Below are 19,559 nucleotides of genomic sequence, written 5' to 3' on the forward strand. Positions count from 1 at the left end.
AGTCCTTCTGAAGACAGGATTCAGAAGTATGTCTAGTAATGAAAAAAAAAGGAAAAATTAAACTAGTTGATTTAGATTGAAACATCAGTGAAAACAAAGTGGCTAAGATTTTAATTGGGGTAGGAGACTGAAGAAAAATCTCTGTCTCACAAAACAAATCTGTCTGAGAGCTTGGATTGAAGAGGTAACTGCAGTTAAAATCCAGTCCTCGTTGCTATTTCAACCCAAAATAGCTGAATTGTATGCCGTTTTAACCTGAGGTGATATACACTGAGCCATAGAACACAAAAACGCAAAAAGTGTTAAGCGCTGGGAGGAAACTGGGAAGAGGACGTGAGCAGCAGTTCCAGGTTGGCAAGACAGACTTACATTTGGTGTTGGGGAAAAGACTGTAGCAGGAGTGACAGTAGATCATGAGATGAGTCTCTGAAGGCCTCCAGGCCCCAGATGTTGACATGGCTCCTCTCACTTTACAAGGTATTCGTCCTGTTTACAGCAATGCTCTCCTCTCATGGGGTAGAGAGAGACACCCCACAGCCTCCCAAGGACCTTTCTAGCCCACTGTCTGGAGTCTATTTAAAGGGCTTTGGGCATGCTTTTCAAAATGTCTCCCTTGAATGGGACATACCTGATGCACCTTTTTATCTTCCTCTAATGCAAACAAGATTGAAGTGGCCATAAATGTCTTTATGTGTCATGCATCATGTGAGCAGCTCTACTGATGCCAGGGAGGCTGGCCACAGTCTCTTCCTGCTCAGGGTTTGAGCAAACACACAGGAAACACCAGTTCCTTCCCTGTGTTGGTTGGCTATAAACTCACTGGAAAGGATTTTAAAAGACAAGATCTGGGCTTGTAGGCACCTAGTGGGGCTTTCCTATCAATGGCATCCGAGCTCTTCTGCAAATACCACTGGAAACATGTCTGTATGAATGGCAAAATGCTTAAAGATACCTTTGTATGTACATTTAAAGCATCGTGATGCTTATGTAGTAACTTTACATTTTGATACTCTTGTTCATGAGCTTCTCCCTGGAGCGTGAGTCTGGGAGAAGCACTGCTGAACATGTCTTTCACAGCAGCTATCCCACGCAGTCCCCACTCACACTGCGCAGCAGACAAGCCCTGAGTCACTGGGGAGCTTAAATCCCACTGACCTTGAGAAAAAAACATTTCACTAAATCTATAGGAGTAATGCTATAGTTGAAAATTCAAGCCATCAGGTTTTAAATCAGACATCTAATATGTTCAAATAATTAAATGCAGAATTTGTCATTAGATTTCAATGGAATAGTGGAAACTAGATCACTAAGTATAACCTCACTTTACAGCTTCATTGACTGAAGGCACTGTTCTCCTCTCTTTTCTTAACGAAAATGTAAGTACAATAAAAGGCCAAAGCATATTGAGTTTGGAGAGAAGGTCACCCTACCCACTTTGTTCCTTGAGGGCCATTGATTACTCTCTGTCCACTTGGTTTTCCATTATTACCAGGTAGTATTTTTCCATTTCCATTTCCATTTTTCGTTGTAAGATTAGGTCTGCCATTGTAACCTGAAACAGAGAAGAAAACACACTATTCTGAAGAAATCTGTGCATACTACAAACCACATTTTAAAATGCAAAGAAATGCATTTTCTGACCGATCCGGACATAAATGAGAGCAGAAAGAGCCCTCACCACACTCATCAAACCAGGCATTTAATTTCTGCCTGGAGCAACTGTTGTGACACTGTCAGATCCCCACAGCTGATACAAGCACCTGAAATGGTTTCTTCTGAAGAGGTTAAACACCCGTGGTTTATTTCTACCATATTTGTTTGATCTCTTTATTCCCTCTTGTTTTTTTAGGAAAGCAGGGCAACATTTCTAAATGCCACTACAGCCATTAAAATGTTTGTGATCTTTGTAAACATTTGAGGAGTGGGGTGAGAGAAGAAATCATTATTAAACACAATCACTTGTTCAATCCTATCCTTATAGAAAGCTGTAGTGGCGAGCTGAAAGGAGAGGGGATGGGAAGAACCTCCTTTTCTTTTTTTTTACCTGTAAAAGAAAGGACTCTCCTTCTCTAGCTGAAAAAACACTGCTACACAGAGGCACACTCAGCTCAGAACTGGAGAAGCAGTGGCACTGAGCTACAGGGCCCCCAGCTCAGAAAGGGCAGCAATTTTCACATCCTAGCTCGGAGACCGGCCTCCAGAAAAATATACATGAAAATATATACATTTATTAACTGAAAAAAAAAAATATTAACTGAACACTCTTTGGCTATTAACTTCCCAATTGCATGGCTAGCGGTAAGCTGGTATACAACCTCCATAGAGAAATCTGTTATTCTTTCATGCAATGCATCTCATCCTCCATGATATTATTTAAGGTCCACTCCCATCTTAAAGCTCTGCAAGCTGGTGGACCTCTACACAACATTGAGTCTGACTAAAGCATAGCAAATACAATAGCCCAACTGAATGGTCCTCACTGTATAACAGTGAGACCACATTGAACAAAACATTGTTACCTAGATATAGCATAGAAGGTATTTACTAAAACACTCGGGTCACTCAATACTATTTTGGATGTCTGTGCATGGGAGGGAGAAAAAATGTTTCTACCTAGCAAAGTCACTGAGACCATCTGGGATTCTCCATAGGTGACATGGGGAATCAATAGGTGACACAGGGAATCAATAGGTGACACACCTTGATGTGTAGTGTACCATCTGTTCCACTACCCAGGGTCAGCAGACATTTTTGCCAGAAAGCAAGCCTCTAACATTAGGGGTAAATCACAGCCATAAAGGTATTAGAGGGCCTGACTGTGATGTGAGCAGTCCTCAACAGGAATGTGCAACCCTGAGCTGTCACTTAGAAAAAAGAGGAAAGTGACTTAAAAATTAATTAAAGAAAACATAGAATGCTAGGACAGCATGAGGAAACACCTTATTGCCTAGGCGTGGGCAAGGTAGCACTATATAACCTACAAAAGCCTTTTAATAATCCATATGAGGAAGAGCAATATACCTGAGAGGTTGTCATATTCTGAGTACAAATGTGTTTTCAATGACCATTCAGTGAAGTCATTGCTCAATAAGCAACATAGCCCTTTTTCCAATTTAGTACCTAACTCTGTCATCTCCCCTGAGGACCATGGGATCCTGTGCAGATCAGACCACAGGACCAAAGGTCTGGGGCACCACATTACACCAATTAGGCAATGTCCTCAAGAACTGGGCTCCCTGAGAACCACCAAAATAAAAAGTAATATATTACACTAAATAACTGAACCTGCATTCTGGTGGAGGACTTTTCATCTAACTGCTGATCTTAAGAAAACCACAATTCAGTGAGATTACTACAACAAAGACAGGATACCTTGTCTATAAGGAGGTCTAACAAACTGTCGTTGGGAAGGGCTCCGTAGCCTGGAGTTCAACAGCCGCTGGCGAGGGGACAAAGTGGAAGAAGAAACTGTTGGAGAAACAGTGTGTGTGGTGGTAGATGCAGAAGAACGTGGCCAGACAAAGCTTGGTTTAGATGGGGTATGCTTGTTAGAGGACTGAGTAATCCGTGATGCTATGGCAGAGCTTCCTGGTGATTTGGGAGAAGATATTTTTAATGTTGGAGTTTTTTCCTTCTCTTCCTCTTCAGAGCTTACTTTGTGAGGTAGAAGAGTGTCCATAGATTTCCTTTTATTGCTAGTAGTGTCATCGTATGTGTTTTTGTTACCTCTAGAAACAGAAGAGGACCATTTTGCTGCTAAAGATGTGGGTTTCTCTTCCACTTCTTTCTGATCATATTCACTGTAATAATCGTCCTCTTCATTAGAAATGGACTGACGAGATTTAGATGAGGAGGAAGGAACTGTTCGAGGAAGTTCAGCTTTGGACATTTTTGATGGCAACAGGCCATATCTTTTCTCGGTTTGGGACACTGTTCTTGTAGCGACCCTTGAGCTAGTAGGTAATGAAGGACGAGCTTGTCTCGAAGAAGTGGATGACAACCTTGGATTATACCGGTTGTCTTTTGTTGTATCACTGGCAGAACTGGAGTCTGGCTGAGTAAGTTTTGGTTTGTAGGAAGGTACCTGAGAACCTGGCTGCTGTTGCTTTGATAGAGGTGAACTTGAGCTTCCCTGAGAGAAAGATGCAGGTAATCCCCTAGAAGAGGACACCTCTTTAGGAAACACAGGGCGGCTGCTTGCTCTGTCACTGCCTTCTGTTACATCCTCATCATCATCTTCCTGCAATTCTTCGTTACTCTGGGACGAGACGTGAGATGGGAGGCGCCGGCCCCTTGAGTGCAGTAAGGAAGGACTGGTTTGTGCCCTCTGTGGAGGCTCTGAGTGGGAGATCTTCTCCAATGGAAGATGAGAGGGGAACGTCTTTTTAGGCAAAGATCCACTTGGTTTTGATCGAGCAAGCATTTCTTTTACCTCTCGACTGTCCTGCTCTTCAGGCTTATGTTTGGAAAGAGAAGACTGCAAAAGAGAATGCTTTTCTGGAGCAGCCGCTCGACTTTGTTGTTCTTCTGAGTCAGAGCGGGGTGACTTTTCACCATGTGTCTCTCTGCGGTCAGAATCAGAATCGACCTGAGGATTTCTTCTCTTGGAATAGATTGCTAAAGAAGACTGCCTGGAAGAGGGTAGAGAACGAAATAAGGGGTTTACATCTTGTGAGTCCTCCCTATAATTCTTATCAACATCCTTTCCATCAGATTTGGCGCTGGTGGAGGAGCGAGAGTGAGGTGAAGTGTGACCAGAAACAGCAGACCTTGATGAGACTGCCACCGCAGCTAATTTCGAATCCTTCCACGTGTGAGCACTGGAGCCTGAGGGAAGCCTTGTCTGCTGTGACCTAGAACTGGGCTGTCCTGCTCTGTCCTCTGCTTCTTCACTGTCAAACTCATTATGGCTATCACGAGCATGGGAATCTGCTGATTTGGAAGAGGGTTGATGTGCATGACCTAGAAAGCCAGACCTACTGGGATGGCTTGGGACAACCTCATGAGAGACAGCAGACTGCTGATTTGATGGCAAAGCCAGGCGACTAGGCTCTGAAGTTTTAGAAGACACTTTCACCAGCATGGGGTCTGGCTTTCCTTCCACATTACCCGCAAGACCATTATTTTTGGCAGGCAGAGGACGGGAAGAGGTTTTAGAAGGCACATTAGTGTTGCTTTGCCTCAGTTGCTTTGTTTCATTATCTGTGTATTTAGGAACAGACAAGGCAGAAGAGTGTTGTGCCGACAATGGTAACAGTGCTGGTGAGTCATGTTTCTCTGTGCTCATCTGCCGTGACACCTCTGATGTGTGGGTTCGAACAGAGGTCCTCCCTGAGGCAAGGACAGGGTGGACTGGCCGACTAGGAGACAAGGGTCTAACATTCTTCCTCTGATCCTGGGCTTTTGGTGGCGTCATTGGAGCTTCTTGAGAGGAATCGCGATCATCTGTCACCTCAGTGGATTGGAGATCAGGTTCCAGCTCTCCTGTCTTTCTAGGAGGTAACTGAGATTTACTTAGGACCCCTCGAGTCAAGATTTTATTCTTATATTCAGAAAGAAGACTCTTTTTATCACTAACATTAGGTGAACGAACAGACGACTGCTTAGAAGAAAGCGATGGCTGGACTTTTAAAGAAACAGAAGACGTTTGAGAAGGAGATGAGCCAGCATTCCCAGTTTTTTTAGCCTCTGAAGTATCTTGAATATTTGTTTGTTGCTGAGCAACAGAATCCTCATGAGCAGCTGGGGGGAAAAAAAAAAGCATTTATTCACAACAATAGAAGAAGCACAAAAATCTGACAAGAGAAGAAACCAGCCAGGTAGCAAGAACAAAACAACTTATGAGAATATGAGACAATAATTATTTCTGCATTAACCAGTCTGTGGAGTCCAGCTGAGTAAGTTTTGGTTTGTAGTAAGGTACCTATGTGGAATTATTGCAGCTTGGGTAAAACTTAGAGCAATTAAAAACAAATATCTAAAAGCAGGGACTGCAACACCCTATCAGTGGAACCAAATCTTCAGCAGAACTTAGTCATGTTGATGGCATGGTGCTGCATTATCCCATCTGAGGCTGTGGCCCACATTTTTAGTTAACTCAGCAAATCTTCTCTCCCCACAACAGCATCTTTTTGGCAAGAAGCAAACGCGAAGAGTAGTATCTGAGTAAGCCACTCTAAATGACTTTCAAGAGAGGGAGTTGTCAGAAATAGTGTAACCAAAGACCCAAAGCATTGAATTCTTTGGCCATTGGATAACAAGAGCACATAGTGTTTTCATGCAGGAAAGAGAGTATGGTATGCATTTATTTAAGATGTTAAAATGCCCATAAAATGTCCTTTTACATGCTGCAGAGTGACAAATGCTTATCTACAAGCATCTCTTTGGACAACATAGTGACGAAAAGAGCTAAGAGGAACAGTATTAAGGAAGTAAAATCCCACAAGTTAGATGGAGTGCAGAGGAAGCTAAGTCAACAATTAACGTAACTGGGACCAAGGCAAGGATGGGCAGACTACACAATCGGTGCATGGCTTGGTGCTCACCTGCTGGGATGGCGACACTGAAGGCTTTAGACTGAGGACCTGGTCCCCTCCTGTTTGCTGCACGAATTTTGAAAATATAGCGCTCCCCGGCCTGCAGACCATCTATTATGGCTGATGTTGTAGCTCCAGAGTAGGTGATGGACTTTGCTCCAAATGGCTTGAGAGCCGGGGCGTATGAAAGAATGTATTCTGAAATGATTTGGCAGACGGTTGGAAGGAGGAAACTGAAAACAGTCCTGTTTCCAGCGGACAGACTGTATGGGTAGGATGAATTAGAACGTGCATTACTAAAATTAATACACTAGCAATGCACGCCGAGTCAACAGCTGGAGTATAAAGACATGAGAGAGAGAGAGAGAGAGAGATATGTAGGCAAGTTGAACATTTGTTCATCTTAACAGACAAAATTGAATCATATCAATGACCTAATGACTGAGACAGAATATGTTAGCTATACCTTTGTAAAAATACGTAAGCAACAATGCCCATCAGAGTGAAGTGTCACCAAGAGGAGCTGGACGACAGCCGTGCACACTTCCAGAGAAGGTGTGGGGGACATGAGAAAGTTACAGCACCAACTACTGCACGGTTTCGTGTGCTGCACCAGGAGACCTTTTTTTGTTTCTGGACACCAACTAATAAAGGGAAAAAAATGAGTCATCTGAAAAAATTAACTGCGCTAAATCAGAAGTAACAGAGGAAACCTACAAAGAGGAACTGCACTGGAGGCAGAAAGCATGTATGAACATTGCCAGGAAAATACGCACTGTCCTACTACTTGTGGAAATCTAGTCAGGAAGACTGCAAATGTTAGGTAGTACATATCACTATGATCAGAATACCCATGTTATTACAGCTGACAAACCACGAGCAGATTTTAGACTTCCCAAGAAAAAAGAGAAATTCTGAACTTATTGATTAGCTACCAAGATATTTGCAATCAACAACACATGATCCAGAGAATACTCTTCCAAAACATAACTTGCTCACAATGGTGGACAACACACAATTGCGTTGCTGACTGTAGCTATGTCCACAGCAAATAAAAATGTTAAAAAACTTTCTTTCCCACAGAAATTATTTGGAAGAAGAACAAAATGGTGTATTCACATAATTATCATTCAAGACAGCAGTATTAAAATCAGGTGTCATTATTCACTACTACTAATTACTTCCTGATCCTACTTTTCCAACAGCCTTGACACAGCTATAATTGCACTGTACTTTAAGAACCTAGTCATGCAAAAGCAGCTCTGCCAGTCCACTGTGGTGAAACTCTACCAGCTCCAAAGGCCATATACTCATTCCTCAGCAGTGCTGGAGCCCGAGGGGCATCCCCATGAAAACACCAAATCACTTACTTTAATCTTGGAAATTATATTACTGTAGACAAATATAAGTGTTTCCAGCTGAGTCTTTGCTTAGAGGGGTTTTAGCTGTAATCCACAGGCCAGCAGGTAAAATTCATGCCTGGATGATTGAGGTTCTTATTCAGAAAAGACACTTCCACCAGGAAATAACAGCACTGCATGTTGCCAAATGGGAGCAATAGCATGCTTGTCCAACAAAATCGAAATCTGACATACTGTGCGTAACTATGGCCAGGGTCAAACAGCACTGCAGAGAGAGCAAAGCAAGGTCTTGTTGCCACTTAAGAAACAAACCCTGCTCTCACCTTTCAGTTTAGGATTACTGTGGTACCTGTGCTCTGTAGTAGCAGCTTTCTGTATTGAGAGAAATTTCACCCCTGTAGGAATAACTGTAGGCATGAAGAGGAGTCTTCCCATTGCACTCCCAAGGAGTGCAGGTAAGATCTCAGCCATGCCCAGGCTTCCTTTTCTTTTCAATCTTCTATAAGAGGCATGGGTATTGGATCAAAACAGGGTTTTGAAAATAAATTCCAAGGGCTGCCAGTTTTCCCTCTCTACACAAAGAAAAACAGTAATACTTGTGGAGTCACAGTGCCCTGATGGGAAAACTGTAGAACATAACACCTTTAAAGACAGGAAACTTATTTTTTTCTGAAAATGAGCCCATATTCATTGCATTAAGAATTAAGCCATGCATAGGTCATCAAAATCCAGGAAAAAAAATCATCAATATTTTATATGCAAATGCATTTAATGCTCAGTTGAAAACAAACCTCAATGTATTGGAAGGCATGGTAGGCTTTGGATTGTGGTTTGGTTTTTTTTAAGATACACAGGAGTTGCTTTAGTTGCAAAGGCACTGGTGTAACTTCTGGTAACTCTCAAATGGCTGTTGGGGGGAATTTTCTCCCATTACTTTAATATGTGGTATAAATATATAAAAGGACAGGGTTGAAAAACAAAAGGACCAGAAGACAGAAATTCCTGATTACATGTGCTATCAAAACAACTATGAAGTGCTAATTCAGTGATTTCATGTAGCCAGTATAAATATCACTTTTGTCATTTATTTAGTTTAAAAATAAGACCTCTCCTGTAATACTTCATACTCAAGAACAACAATGATATATTAGACACGTATAAGCATTCAGCCCTTGAATATCAGGTATCTTTAAAATGATTGCCTTGAATGAATCATCTAAAGATCAGCAGACAAAAATGGACAAAGGGCTACAGACTGCTCAAAATTAAGAGCAGATCTGAAATTTCAGATAATGTCCCTGCATGACCCTACTTTAAGAAATCATAATTCTTGGACACAACTGCAGCTCCACTGAAGCAATTGGCAAGATTCTTACTGACTTCAAAGAGGAAGAAATTCCACCACTGTCCTGAAGAACACATAAAGCAAGTCTTGTGTGCAGACACGGTACACTTCCCTCCAGGCCAAAGGTTTTTTAAATCCTGAGATGCTACAGTGCTGATAAGGCACCTCCACAAACTTGTGTAACTCAAGGACACAATCCCGTCAACCACTGGAGAATGGGAGTGGCCAAAAAATCAGCCTGTTCATTTACAGAGGGAAAAAAAAAAATCCCAGAAAACTTTTTTTTTTAAATTCCATGCAAGTAAATAGCCACTGACAAATTAGCTTTATGACCATGCACAATAATGCTATAGTACGCAAGGCTTATGCGTGATATCTGTTGAAATCACTACTTGTGCTTGCTTCTTAAGCTGAGGCTTTCCTTCCACGATAAACTAGAAAAAAACCACAACATAAACCCACTCACTTTCTTGGCAACTACGCAACTTTTCCTTCTTCACCTAACAGTTAAAAATCCTTTGGGAAACTTCCTTCTTGAGCTCCATTTTGACCTGCTTATTAACAGAAGAAGAGGTAAGAGTGCACGCGTGACACCCCAAGAAGCTCTGTGACATCTCAGGCACACAGTGACGATGGCTTCCTAGCAGCAGTGCGGAGACGCTGGGCTGGAAACAAGAAGATCTTGCTTGGATATAAGCCATTAACAAGTTAAAAAATCCTGGCACAGTCAGCGGTTCCAGTTTGCTGCAGAGCAGCAGTCTGGCTTCGAGAAGACCAGCTCTTTGAGGGGGTCAAAAACCAACAGTGATGACTTACCTTTGACTTTTCCTTCACTTTCTGGGAGAGCATCCCAGGATGCTGCTACAGAGGTTGGTTTCCCCTTCAGTGGCCAAACATCCAAATTTTCAGGTGCGCTGGCAGGAGCTGTGAAACAGCCGTACACAGAAGGGACAAGTAAGAAAAGTTGACCTACACAGCATACATATTTTGCTCCTTCTCCTCATAGCAGAAATTCCTATAACGCCATTTCAAAGATAAATGTGAAGCGCACACATGGCTCAGGTCCATGCGTGCCTGTATTACATCTCTGTATCGGTCTCCTGTCATGAAATTTTATTCCATACTTTTAGGAACAGGCTGTCTGCACGAGATTGCTACTGTCACTTAGCTGGAACGATGTGGTAATTCGGTTGTTATGGACCACTTGCCTGTACCAAAGGGACCCCACGGCTTCTCTGTGATGGAAGCAGGATTTAAATTTGCTGCCCACAGAGAGGGACAGCAGCCAGGCTGCTCCTCTCAAAGGAAGAGGCACACCCAGCTGCAGGGGTCCAAGCTGCTGACCCGTCCCCCAGAAATACCCAAACCATCTCCCCCTGTTCTCATTGCACCACAAGAGCAGCCCTGGTGTGCTCTCCAGGGCACTGCTGCAGGGACGCAGGCAGCAGGACAGAGGCTTTTCCCATGTTCCCAACCTTCTGCTGCCCCAGGCAACCACTTATTCTGGCTTTCTCTCAAGTCAGCCCTATTTCACAGCTTAAACCCTAAGACTTGCGTGACCCCGAGGACCTTTTGAATACATACCCGCCTCCGGGGTCCGTTGGTAAACAGACACGCTCCATTTGCCTTCCTTTTCTCCCTCCAAGATTTGGACGGCAAACTCGTACATGGTGTCTGGCAGCAGATTCTCCACCAGCGCCCGCCGGTTGGACACCTGCTTGTAATCCCACCTTGCTGATTCCCCCTTTTCCCGATAGCGAACGCTGTATTGCCTAAGATTAGAAACACACAAAAATAAAAATTCACCTCCCAAAATCTAGCATTAGCAGAATCAGAAAGAGATGGGGCTGCTTTCCCCTCAGCTAGCCTGCTGGGCTTACTGGGGAAACTACCAAAACGCAAACAACAAAGTACCACTACGACCAAGAGCCAGCATCTTTTAAGCATCTGCCTTCCTCTAATTGTGTCTGACTGCTTTTGCTCCAAGGGATGGACCTCTCTTTCCAGCCTCTTACTCAAAACACCTCCTGCCCCAGGGGCAAGCCGCAGGGCTTTCCGAACCAAACCAGGCGTCCCAGGGGCTCCACGTCATCGTCCCGCCGCCCCATGGCTGCGAGCATGGCCGGAGAGCTGCGAGCCCCTCGCTCCCAAAGCAGAGCTGGCGGCTCAGTTCCCACATGTCTGCCCAGATAACCGCTTCCACAACAAAACTGAGAACATCTAAAATTACCACTTCTCCTGCTGTGCCCCTCGAGGTGTTTCAGCTCCAGGTTGCACAGCCCTTCACTGTTCCCAGGCTGAGCAACACAATCCAGCGCTTTCAGACCTTTAGCAGTTTCCAGCCCGTTTCTCTGTTTATTTTGGTCATGTTGCTGCGAGCCAAGCCCTCTCACTCACAGGAGACCCTAACCTGCTCAGCCTCAGCTGCACCAAGTTTCTGGAGGGTCAGCAGATGCAGGGGGAACCGATGGGCATCTTTTCCGTTGCAGTGATGCTTTCTTCACCAGCAGTATGGTTGTTCTGAAGCTGTAGTCTGTTCTGACAATCCAACTCAACACCTCGCCTCTGCCTCTCTGCAGTCTGTGCCCTGTCCTCACCCCTTCTTTCCCCATGCACACATGGGGATTTGCCAACCGTGGTGATATACCAGCATTTGAATAGCAAAAATATACCTGGTTGGTACTGACAATATTCAGAAGGGATCTAAACTTCTCTAGTCCAATACTTACACAGACCTCTAAATACTAGAGACCAGGGCGCAGCAAGGCAAGGAGGGTACATCACGCCACATCCACCCACATCAGGTTTCTAACAGCTTCTCTGAAGCATCCCCTAACAGCCACTGCCATAGGTAGGAATATGCAAATTCCTACGCCCTAAGCTAAATTATTCCCCGAACCAACTGTAATTAAATAAATGCAAAAGCAATCAGCAGTGTGTTGGTAGCAATTCACCCACAGTATGCATTCAGAAAAGAAAACACAGGGCTAACTACCTATTTGCTGCAACTTTCTGTTTTTCATACAGTGGGTCTGTCCAAGCAACGAGCACAGACTGAGAGGACATAACCCGAACAGTTATGTCTTGTGCCACCTCCACCTCTTCCTCCTCTGAAATGGCAAAGCAAAATAGCATATTAATAACAATATTGGAGTTCTCATATAAAACAGTAACTGTCTTCAACTGATGTTATAATATACACACAGCACAGATGAATAACAAATACAGTGGTAGTGAAAAACCAAGTACATTAATTACTGATGGTAACCCATGGAAACACCATTTCTTCTGTTAGTTGTCTGCTTACAAGACCAGAGTACTAATATATTCTACAGTCCTTCAATATTCTATCAGTCCCCAAACTGTTACTTACAGCAAATGTCTTATTAACATACTGACATTCATCGTCTCTGGCAAACACTGCTAGAGCTGCCTGGAGAGCAGAAATTTTGCCTTACGAAAAATTTTGAGATTTTAGAATTTTGTTTCAATTTGAAGTGCAATAAAACCAGGGACTGTCAAAAATTCTTCCTGCATATTTTACATTTTTGAGCACTTCAAACAGGCAGTTTGAATTCAGCTTTTCAGTTCTTTATGGTATATAAGGCAAAAATAAAAAAAATTAAAGGAAAAAATACAAAATAATTGAAGTGGGCTGTTTTGACATATCAGAACATCTTTTGCAAATAATTTACAAAACTTTAAAATTAAATGAGAGAAATTTGATTTTTTTGAGGTTTTTAATTTTGATGAGGCTCCTTTTTCTATCTGTCCATCAGAGTTTTCCAGCGTAATCTACCTACCGCCCCATGAAAGATTTATTACTCTTCCTATTTGTGTCTGAGTGACCATTCCCAAGTCTCCCAGAGGTACAGAATGCACAAGGCATACCTTTCCAGCCCAAGTTTTACAGAAGAGTAACACTGGAAAAATATTGATGTCTCAGGGAAGGAAAGGGGCCAATAAACTCTGGAGATGAACTTTGCTCTCTAGGGACCTTACTCATGTATGTCTGAAGTCCAGGAAAAGATTGCCCTTCTCTTCAGCGGGTGGCACGTTACTGTGAAACCCAGCACTGCTCGCACAGAAGGCAGGCAGCAGGGAAGCACATTTCACTTCTTCCAATCAGGTTTTTAATGCAGAGGGTTCTCAGACAATTCCAGGTTTTCCAAGCCAAACAGCTACTACACAAAAGTGGCTGAGAGGACCCATCTACTACTCACAAGTGGTTTAGCGGACCTATTCACTAAGTTTTCCAATGGGAGCACCTGAAGAGAGAAAGTCAGCATGAGAAGTGGATGGCATCACCTCCCCAGAAAAGGTGTGAGGTGGGATTTCAACACACCACGGTTCCCAGTTCTGACAAAAGTGTTCTCCATCACCATCAAAATATCTGAAACACTCTGCCACCCCCACAGCATTCTCATCGCAATGCGAGGGGGTGAGAAAGTGGCGCTGGCATGGAGATGACTCAGAATCTCGCTCATCCTTTTTAACCTTGGCAGCAGTATGTAATGCCTTCTTTCCAAAAGAAAGTGAAAACTTTTGCTGACCAGATTTAGGCTTCTGGAAATCGACCCTTCAGAAAAGGGGGCAGAGACCTGACAAGAAGGCATACCGTTGTGAAGGTCCTGCCTTTGATTTAATCAAGTCTTCTCATGCGGTTATTGCAGTGCATAACATTTGCCAATAGCTAGAGAGGAGGACATTAAAAAAAAAGCAAAAAACCCAACAACAGAAACCCAACCAATCATGTTGCAGAGTTGCATTATTTTATTAGTCCTGTTTGAATTAGAGAAGCAATCGGAGACATCCGTTAAGCTCTTTAACGTACAGAGAAAAACCTAGCAGCTTCAGCACCAAAAGACTTGCAGTCTAAAAATCACGAAGCTGTATCATTGCGTTCAAATGTCTCCATGAATTGACAGCAGATGTGAAAGAAACATACCTGTGACTTTTCTTTTAGTTAAAGATGGCCTATAGACAGGTTGGCTCCGTCCTTGGGAGTTCCTTGATGGCAGTGAAACCACATGAACTGACTCAGAGGCTGTACATGCAGGGAAAGAACAGAGGCTTTCCTGTAAACTTTTTCACTGAAAAAAATTTTAGTCTTTTCAGGCAGAACTCTGTTGTATTCTTTTCTGAGATACAAAGGAGAAGCTTACTTGAAAGTTAATTTATTTAGAGTCACAGCATTTATGTCAGAAAGTTCAATATGCACGCAGTAAGAACAGTAAATTGGTATTTTATAAGCAGGAAAGCAGATTATTAACGTGAAAACACCATTACAAGAGTCCTATATTCTAGGATTGAGTTCTTCTGATAATTTGATTATTTAAACAACCTTTGTTCTCCCTCTTTAAAAAGCCATAGTATAAAAGTAATGAAAACAAGAAGTAGATGCTCCAAATCATGTTACACGGTATTTCTCATCAAGATTAAGTTTGTTACTGAACTCTCACTAAGTCCATGACAAGATTTCCACTGACTTCTGTACTGCCTGGACAGGCTCTCAACTTGCAGAGCAGTGGTATGTGCTGGGCATCAAACAAACAGGAGAGCATCTCCCACACGTACGTGTCCCGACCCTGTCACCTTGGCACAGATGCCAGAGTGTCCCCTCTGCCAGCAGTGCATAGAAAGATGAAAAAGTGAATGCTAGAGAAAGGATGAGAAATAAGTACGAGACTCCTGTTAGGAAAAGGGGGAATAACTGATAAAAGTGACTGAGAAGTTCTCTCTCTTTGGAGAAACAGAGATAAAGATGTTTAATACAAAACCCACAAACAGAAGGGGAAAGAGACATTTCCATCGCAAAGCCAGGAATTCTGGCAGCCACGTGTGATTTTGGAATCATCACCCATTTTTTAGCCCAAGACCAGACTATCTGTGGGATGGGCTTCCAGCCTACAGGAGAGATTTTGAGAGAAAGAAGCCTAACTTCGAGCAAACACACCCGAACAGCACAGGAGCAAAGTAAGACTCATGAGCGCAGACCTAGCACCCGCTCGGGCGAGAGGAGCTCGGGCAGCAGGACAGAGGCAGGTCAGCCACGACACAGGCAAGCATCACAAATAGCACAAAGGGAAATTCTCGGCCTCTGGGGAAATAAAACCGTTGCAAACCCCATTGATAGCGTTAGATGGGAAATCCTCTACATCAAGGGCAGGTGATCTAGGGCACGAGTGCAAACCACCCTGGCATGGCAGGGCGGGGAGGGGAGCACAGAAGAGGCCAACCTGACTGTCTCAGGAGCCCTTAGTGACCAGGATCTCATGAAGGAACTGGAGAGAACATGGACACATGAGTGTAACACTCTAGTATGGAGCCCATGAAACACTGGCCTGAAATAACATAGGGACACAAAGTACAAGAAGAGGACAAGAAACAATGGATTTCTGAGCAATGAGAATCTGAGCTATGGCTCTTCTCCCCAGCCCTTCCCTCTGCTATTAATATGAGTGACTCGCACATGGTGTCTCTTTAACACAGCATCAAGTTCTGCTACACTTTCTACCCTGGACATCCTATTTTTCTGTTAAGAACGTGTTACAGAATGCAATTATAGAGAGCATTTTCATTTATAGGAAGAAGTAATTTTGAAGGGTACAACAACATGTGACCTGTGATCCCCACAGGGGATTACAGAAGTGTGCTAGCTCAGCTAGACGCTATCAGGGAAAGCCGACTCACCTAGTTTTCTCGCTTCCTGGTTTTGTTTCTCTTGCAGCAGTGGAGCATAGCTCATCCTTCGGCTGCTCTCTCCGTACCCACGGAGGTAACCTTGGGATCTGCTGCGAGGACTCCTGAAGCCTGCTCCATAAGGTGGCTTCCACCGAAAAGATAGTTTGCCGTCTGGAGACTGGGTGCGCACTCTCAGAGGTCTGTTTGGCATGTCCTTCTCTTCAAAAAATAAGCAAACACACACACACACAAAACCCATCACAGTTATTATGAAGTATGTGACGTATAGCAGCCTGCATATGTCTGTTGCAAGCACATCTATTAAATAACATCAGAATAAAGGACATAATTTTATAGCTTTTTAATTTTGCTATAAAACCCAACTGCAGTAACAAGTTTTCCAAGCCGGATGTACAATACTAATAGTGTCTTTTCCCAGGCTCTTCAGACAGACTGGTGCAAGACACCGAAAGTGAAAACATATCGTAATACAAGGACTCCTGCCAGAAACTGGGGATGTCTTCTAGCTTTCCTGTTTAATCTTTTCCTTTTTTTTTTTTTAAATCCCCTTTCCCTAGTTCAGGCACACCAGTACATTATTTTTTTTGGCAAGTGCTAAAGGTCAGTGTAAAATGAAGCACAGAATCGTTTCACTGTTTTTAAACTCTCTTTTAGAAAGCCATCTACATTAAAAGCAGGTTCTCTTCTCCTAAACCCATCACTAATGGTTCTGCTCTCCGAAAGCCTCGTATTTAAGAGGTCTGTTCTGCACATGCTTCAACTCTTGATTTCCCAAACTCCCATTATACGATCCCTTGAGCATCCAGCACTGTAACAGGTACCTTATGCAAGTCGTTTAATTTTACAATTGCTGGCAAGCAGGGAGCATTCTTTTAAGAAGTGACACTGATGCAAGGATTACTCAAGCAACCAATTTGGTTGCTCTGACCAGCATCTCCAGTTTTTGTGGCATCCTCCATTGCATATGACCTGCACTATGCTACTGCACAGGCTGCAAGCAGAGCAGACAGCAGGAAGAAAGGTGCTGGCAGCACCAGCCAGGACTGAGATCTCCCACACTTGCAGTGATTTTTTGCCTCTTATCTTTTACATTTCGCACTCAAAGCGGGTCTCTCAGTCTCTTCTAGCAACGCCATTCCACGAAGCACAAGGTTGTGTGAACCTGCCAGTACAGAGGTTACACACTGTATTCAAACCCTCTCACTCGCTGGCTAAGCCAGTCATTGCAATCACAGCAATGTCAAGAGAACAAGACACTGTGACAGCAACAGCTGCCAGAGACCCGGACAGACAAGGAAAGACAATGCACAAAAATACCACTTGTCAGAGCAACAGTGAGATCCTCTTTCCAGCACCAGTTCAGGAGCTCATATTTATTCATGAGAGCACTTAAACATCTTACTTTAAGTATGTATTGATGTCTGCATGTCCCTATGTACACCAAAAGCAGATCCTTTTCCAATATTCCTGCTCAGTGACACCTTTTATAACCAAACTGCTCACTGGTCTTGGTCTGCTGATGAGGTTGCATCTTCTTACACACTCCCAACAAATGTTCTTCTATTAAATTACCCTTTGGAAGGGATCATAGCAACTCTCAAAGCTGTTTGCAGAGCGCCTCTTGAAATCCCTGTGAGAAATGCAAGGTTTCAGTGCTGATGAGGTGTATAATATATGCAGGGAACTCTGCTTTTCTTCTGAAACACTGGGCAGCAGCTCAGCATGGTAAACCTTGCCTTTTTATTTTGCCTACAGAGAGACGGATCATCGGTTTAAACACATGGACTTCAGCAGCTTCTCTTTTCTGGCTGCTCCTCACCACTCCAGCAAAACGAAGCAGCTATAAACCCAGATTAATCAGCCAATTAAGCTGGTTTTACAGACACTTGGTGTTGCCAGAGCAGTATATACTAGCTGGATAGCAGCAGGGGATCTGGTCCTAAGTGTTTAACAAACAATAAATGCTCTTTGCTATACAATAAAAATGGTTGCTTTCATGAGGCTCCCTGACCACTTTTCAAAGAACGTTCTCAGTCACACACTCTATTAAAAAAGAACACCTGCTCCCACATGGTTTCTTTTTCTTGCTCTCCTGAGCAGTTGCTCAACACAGATTTCAAAAGCTCGTTAGTCACTGGTCTTGTAGGCACACAGCCTTCATTCACAGCACCACCATGGAGAACTGAAAGAGGGCAAAATTCCAGTTGGAAGGGACCCCTGGAGGTCTCTTCTCAACCTCCTGCTCAAAGACAAACTATCTCCAACAATGTGGGAGGCCAGCCCTGCTTTTCCCTAGCTCAATCTTCAAAACCTCCCAGGATGGAGATAGCACAGCCTCCCTGTGGACCTGCTCCAGTGCTGCACCAGCTGCCTAGGGTGAAAGCTTTTATCATAGAATCACAGAATCATTTAGGTTGGAGAAGACCTTTAAGATCATCAAGTCCAACCATTAGCCTAGCACTGCCAAGTCCACCACTAAACCATGTCCCTAAGCACCACATCTACACGTCTTTTAAATACCTCCAGGGATGGTGGCTCAACCACCTCCCTGGGCAGCCTGTTCCAGTGCTTGACAACCCTTTCAGTGAAGAAGTTTTTCCTAATACCCAACCAAACCCCACCCCACTCCCCTGGCACAACTTGAGGCCATTTTCTCTTGTCCTATCGCTTGTTACTTGGGAGAAGAGACCAGCACTCACCTCTCTACAACCTCCTTTCAAGTAGTTGTAGAGAACGATAAGGTCTCCCCTCAGCCTCCTCTTCTCCAGGCTAAACAACCCCAGCTCCCTCAGCCGCTCCTCATAAGACTTGTGCTCCAGACCCCTCACCACCTTCGTCGCCCTTCTCTGGACACGCTCCAGCACCTCAATGTGCTTCTTGTAGTGAGGGGCCCAAAGCTGAACACAGTATTGGAGTTGCGGTCTCACCAGCGCCGAGTACAGGGGGACAATCACTTCCTTAATCCTGCTGGCCACACTGTTTCTGATACATTTTCCTAATGTCCAACCCAAACCTCCCAAACAGCAACTTGTGGCTGCTGCCCAGCACTACGGCGTTACGTGTGGCTTGCTACCACCAAGAAGTGGCTTCCTTGCAGCCCCCAGTCAAGTAGCAGTTGGCTGCTGTGGGATGTCGCCCTGTCCTCCTGTTTGCCAGACTGGGCCAGCCCCGCTCCTGCAGCCTCTCCTTGTAGCCCACGTGCCATAGGTAACCGCCGCCTCCCCAGATCTCAACATCTCTCCTGAGCAGTCCAGCCCTGGACGGAGAGGAGTAACACCTCCCCTCGACCAGACACGCTCTCCCGGGGCGCCTGCAGCTTGCCGGGCTGCGGTGCAAGCACTGCGTTCGGGTTTCGTCTCGGTGGCCCTGTACACCACGGAGCACCGAGAGCCCACTGGCCCGGGGTGGCCGGGAGGGACGCTGCAGCCCATCAGCTCTGCTCCCCCAGTCAAAGCCGCAGCTTCCAACTGGAATGAAAATAGAGAGTTGTAAGGGACAAAGGAACCAGCCCAGCCAGAGAGTCATAGGGAAAGTATTCAATCTCAAACAAATACGGCTTTAGGCAAAGAGACCCCAATGCTGAATGCAGGGGATGAGCTGAGATTTTAAAAC

General features: G+C 44.2%; 1 protein-coding gene across 1 annotated transcript in view; it reads right to left on the reverse strand.

The window, feature by feature from the left end:
* The window catches only part of FNDC1 (fibronectin type III domain containing 1), a 74,395-nt gene that overhangs the window by 28,625 nt on the left and 26,211 nt on the right, over positions 1–19,559 (reverse strand). The window contains exons 2-9 of the mRNA XM_059833123.1: positions 15,936–16,145; positions 14,191–14,289; positions 12,238–12,352; positions 10,827–11,014; positions 10,059–10,166; positions 6,546–6,734; positions 3,373–5,742; positions 1,431–1,552 (exon numbers count right to left, since the gene is read on the reverse strand). Of these exons, the coding sequence (XP_059689106.1) occupies positions 1,431–1,552; positions 3,373–5,742; positions 6,546–6,734; positions 10,059–10,166; positions 10,827–11,014; positions 12,238–12,352; positions 14,191–14,289; positions 15,936–16,137 (3,393 nt within the window). The 5' untranslated portion in view covers positions 16,138–16,145. The remainder of the gene's footprint in view (positions 1–1,430; positions 1,553–3,372; positions 5,743–6,545; positions 6,735–10,058; positions 10,167–10,826; positions 11,015–12,237; positions 12,353–14,190; positions 14,290–15,935; positions 16,146–19,559) is intronic.

This window comes from Gavia stellata, chromosome 2, assembly GCF_030936135.1.
Source record: "Gavia stellata isolate bGavSte3 chromosome 2, bGavSte3.hap2, whole genome shotgun sequence".
Lineage (NCBI taxonomy): Eukaryota > Metazoa > Chordata > Aves > Gaviiformes > Gaviidae > Gavia > Gavia stellata.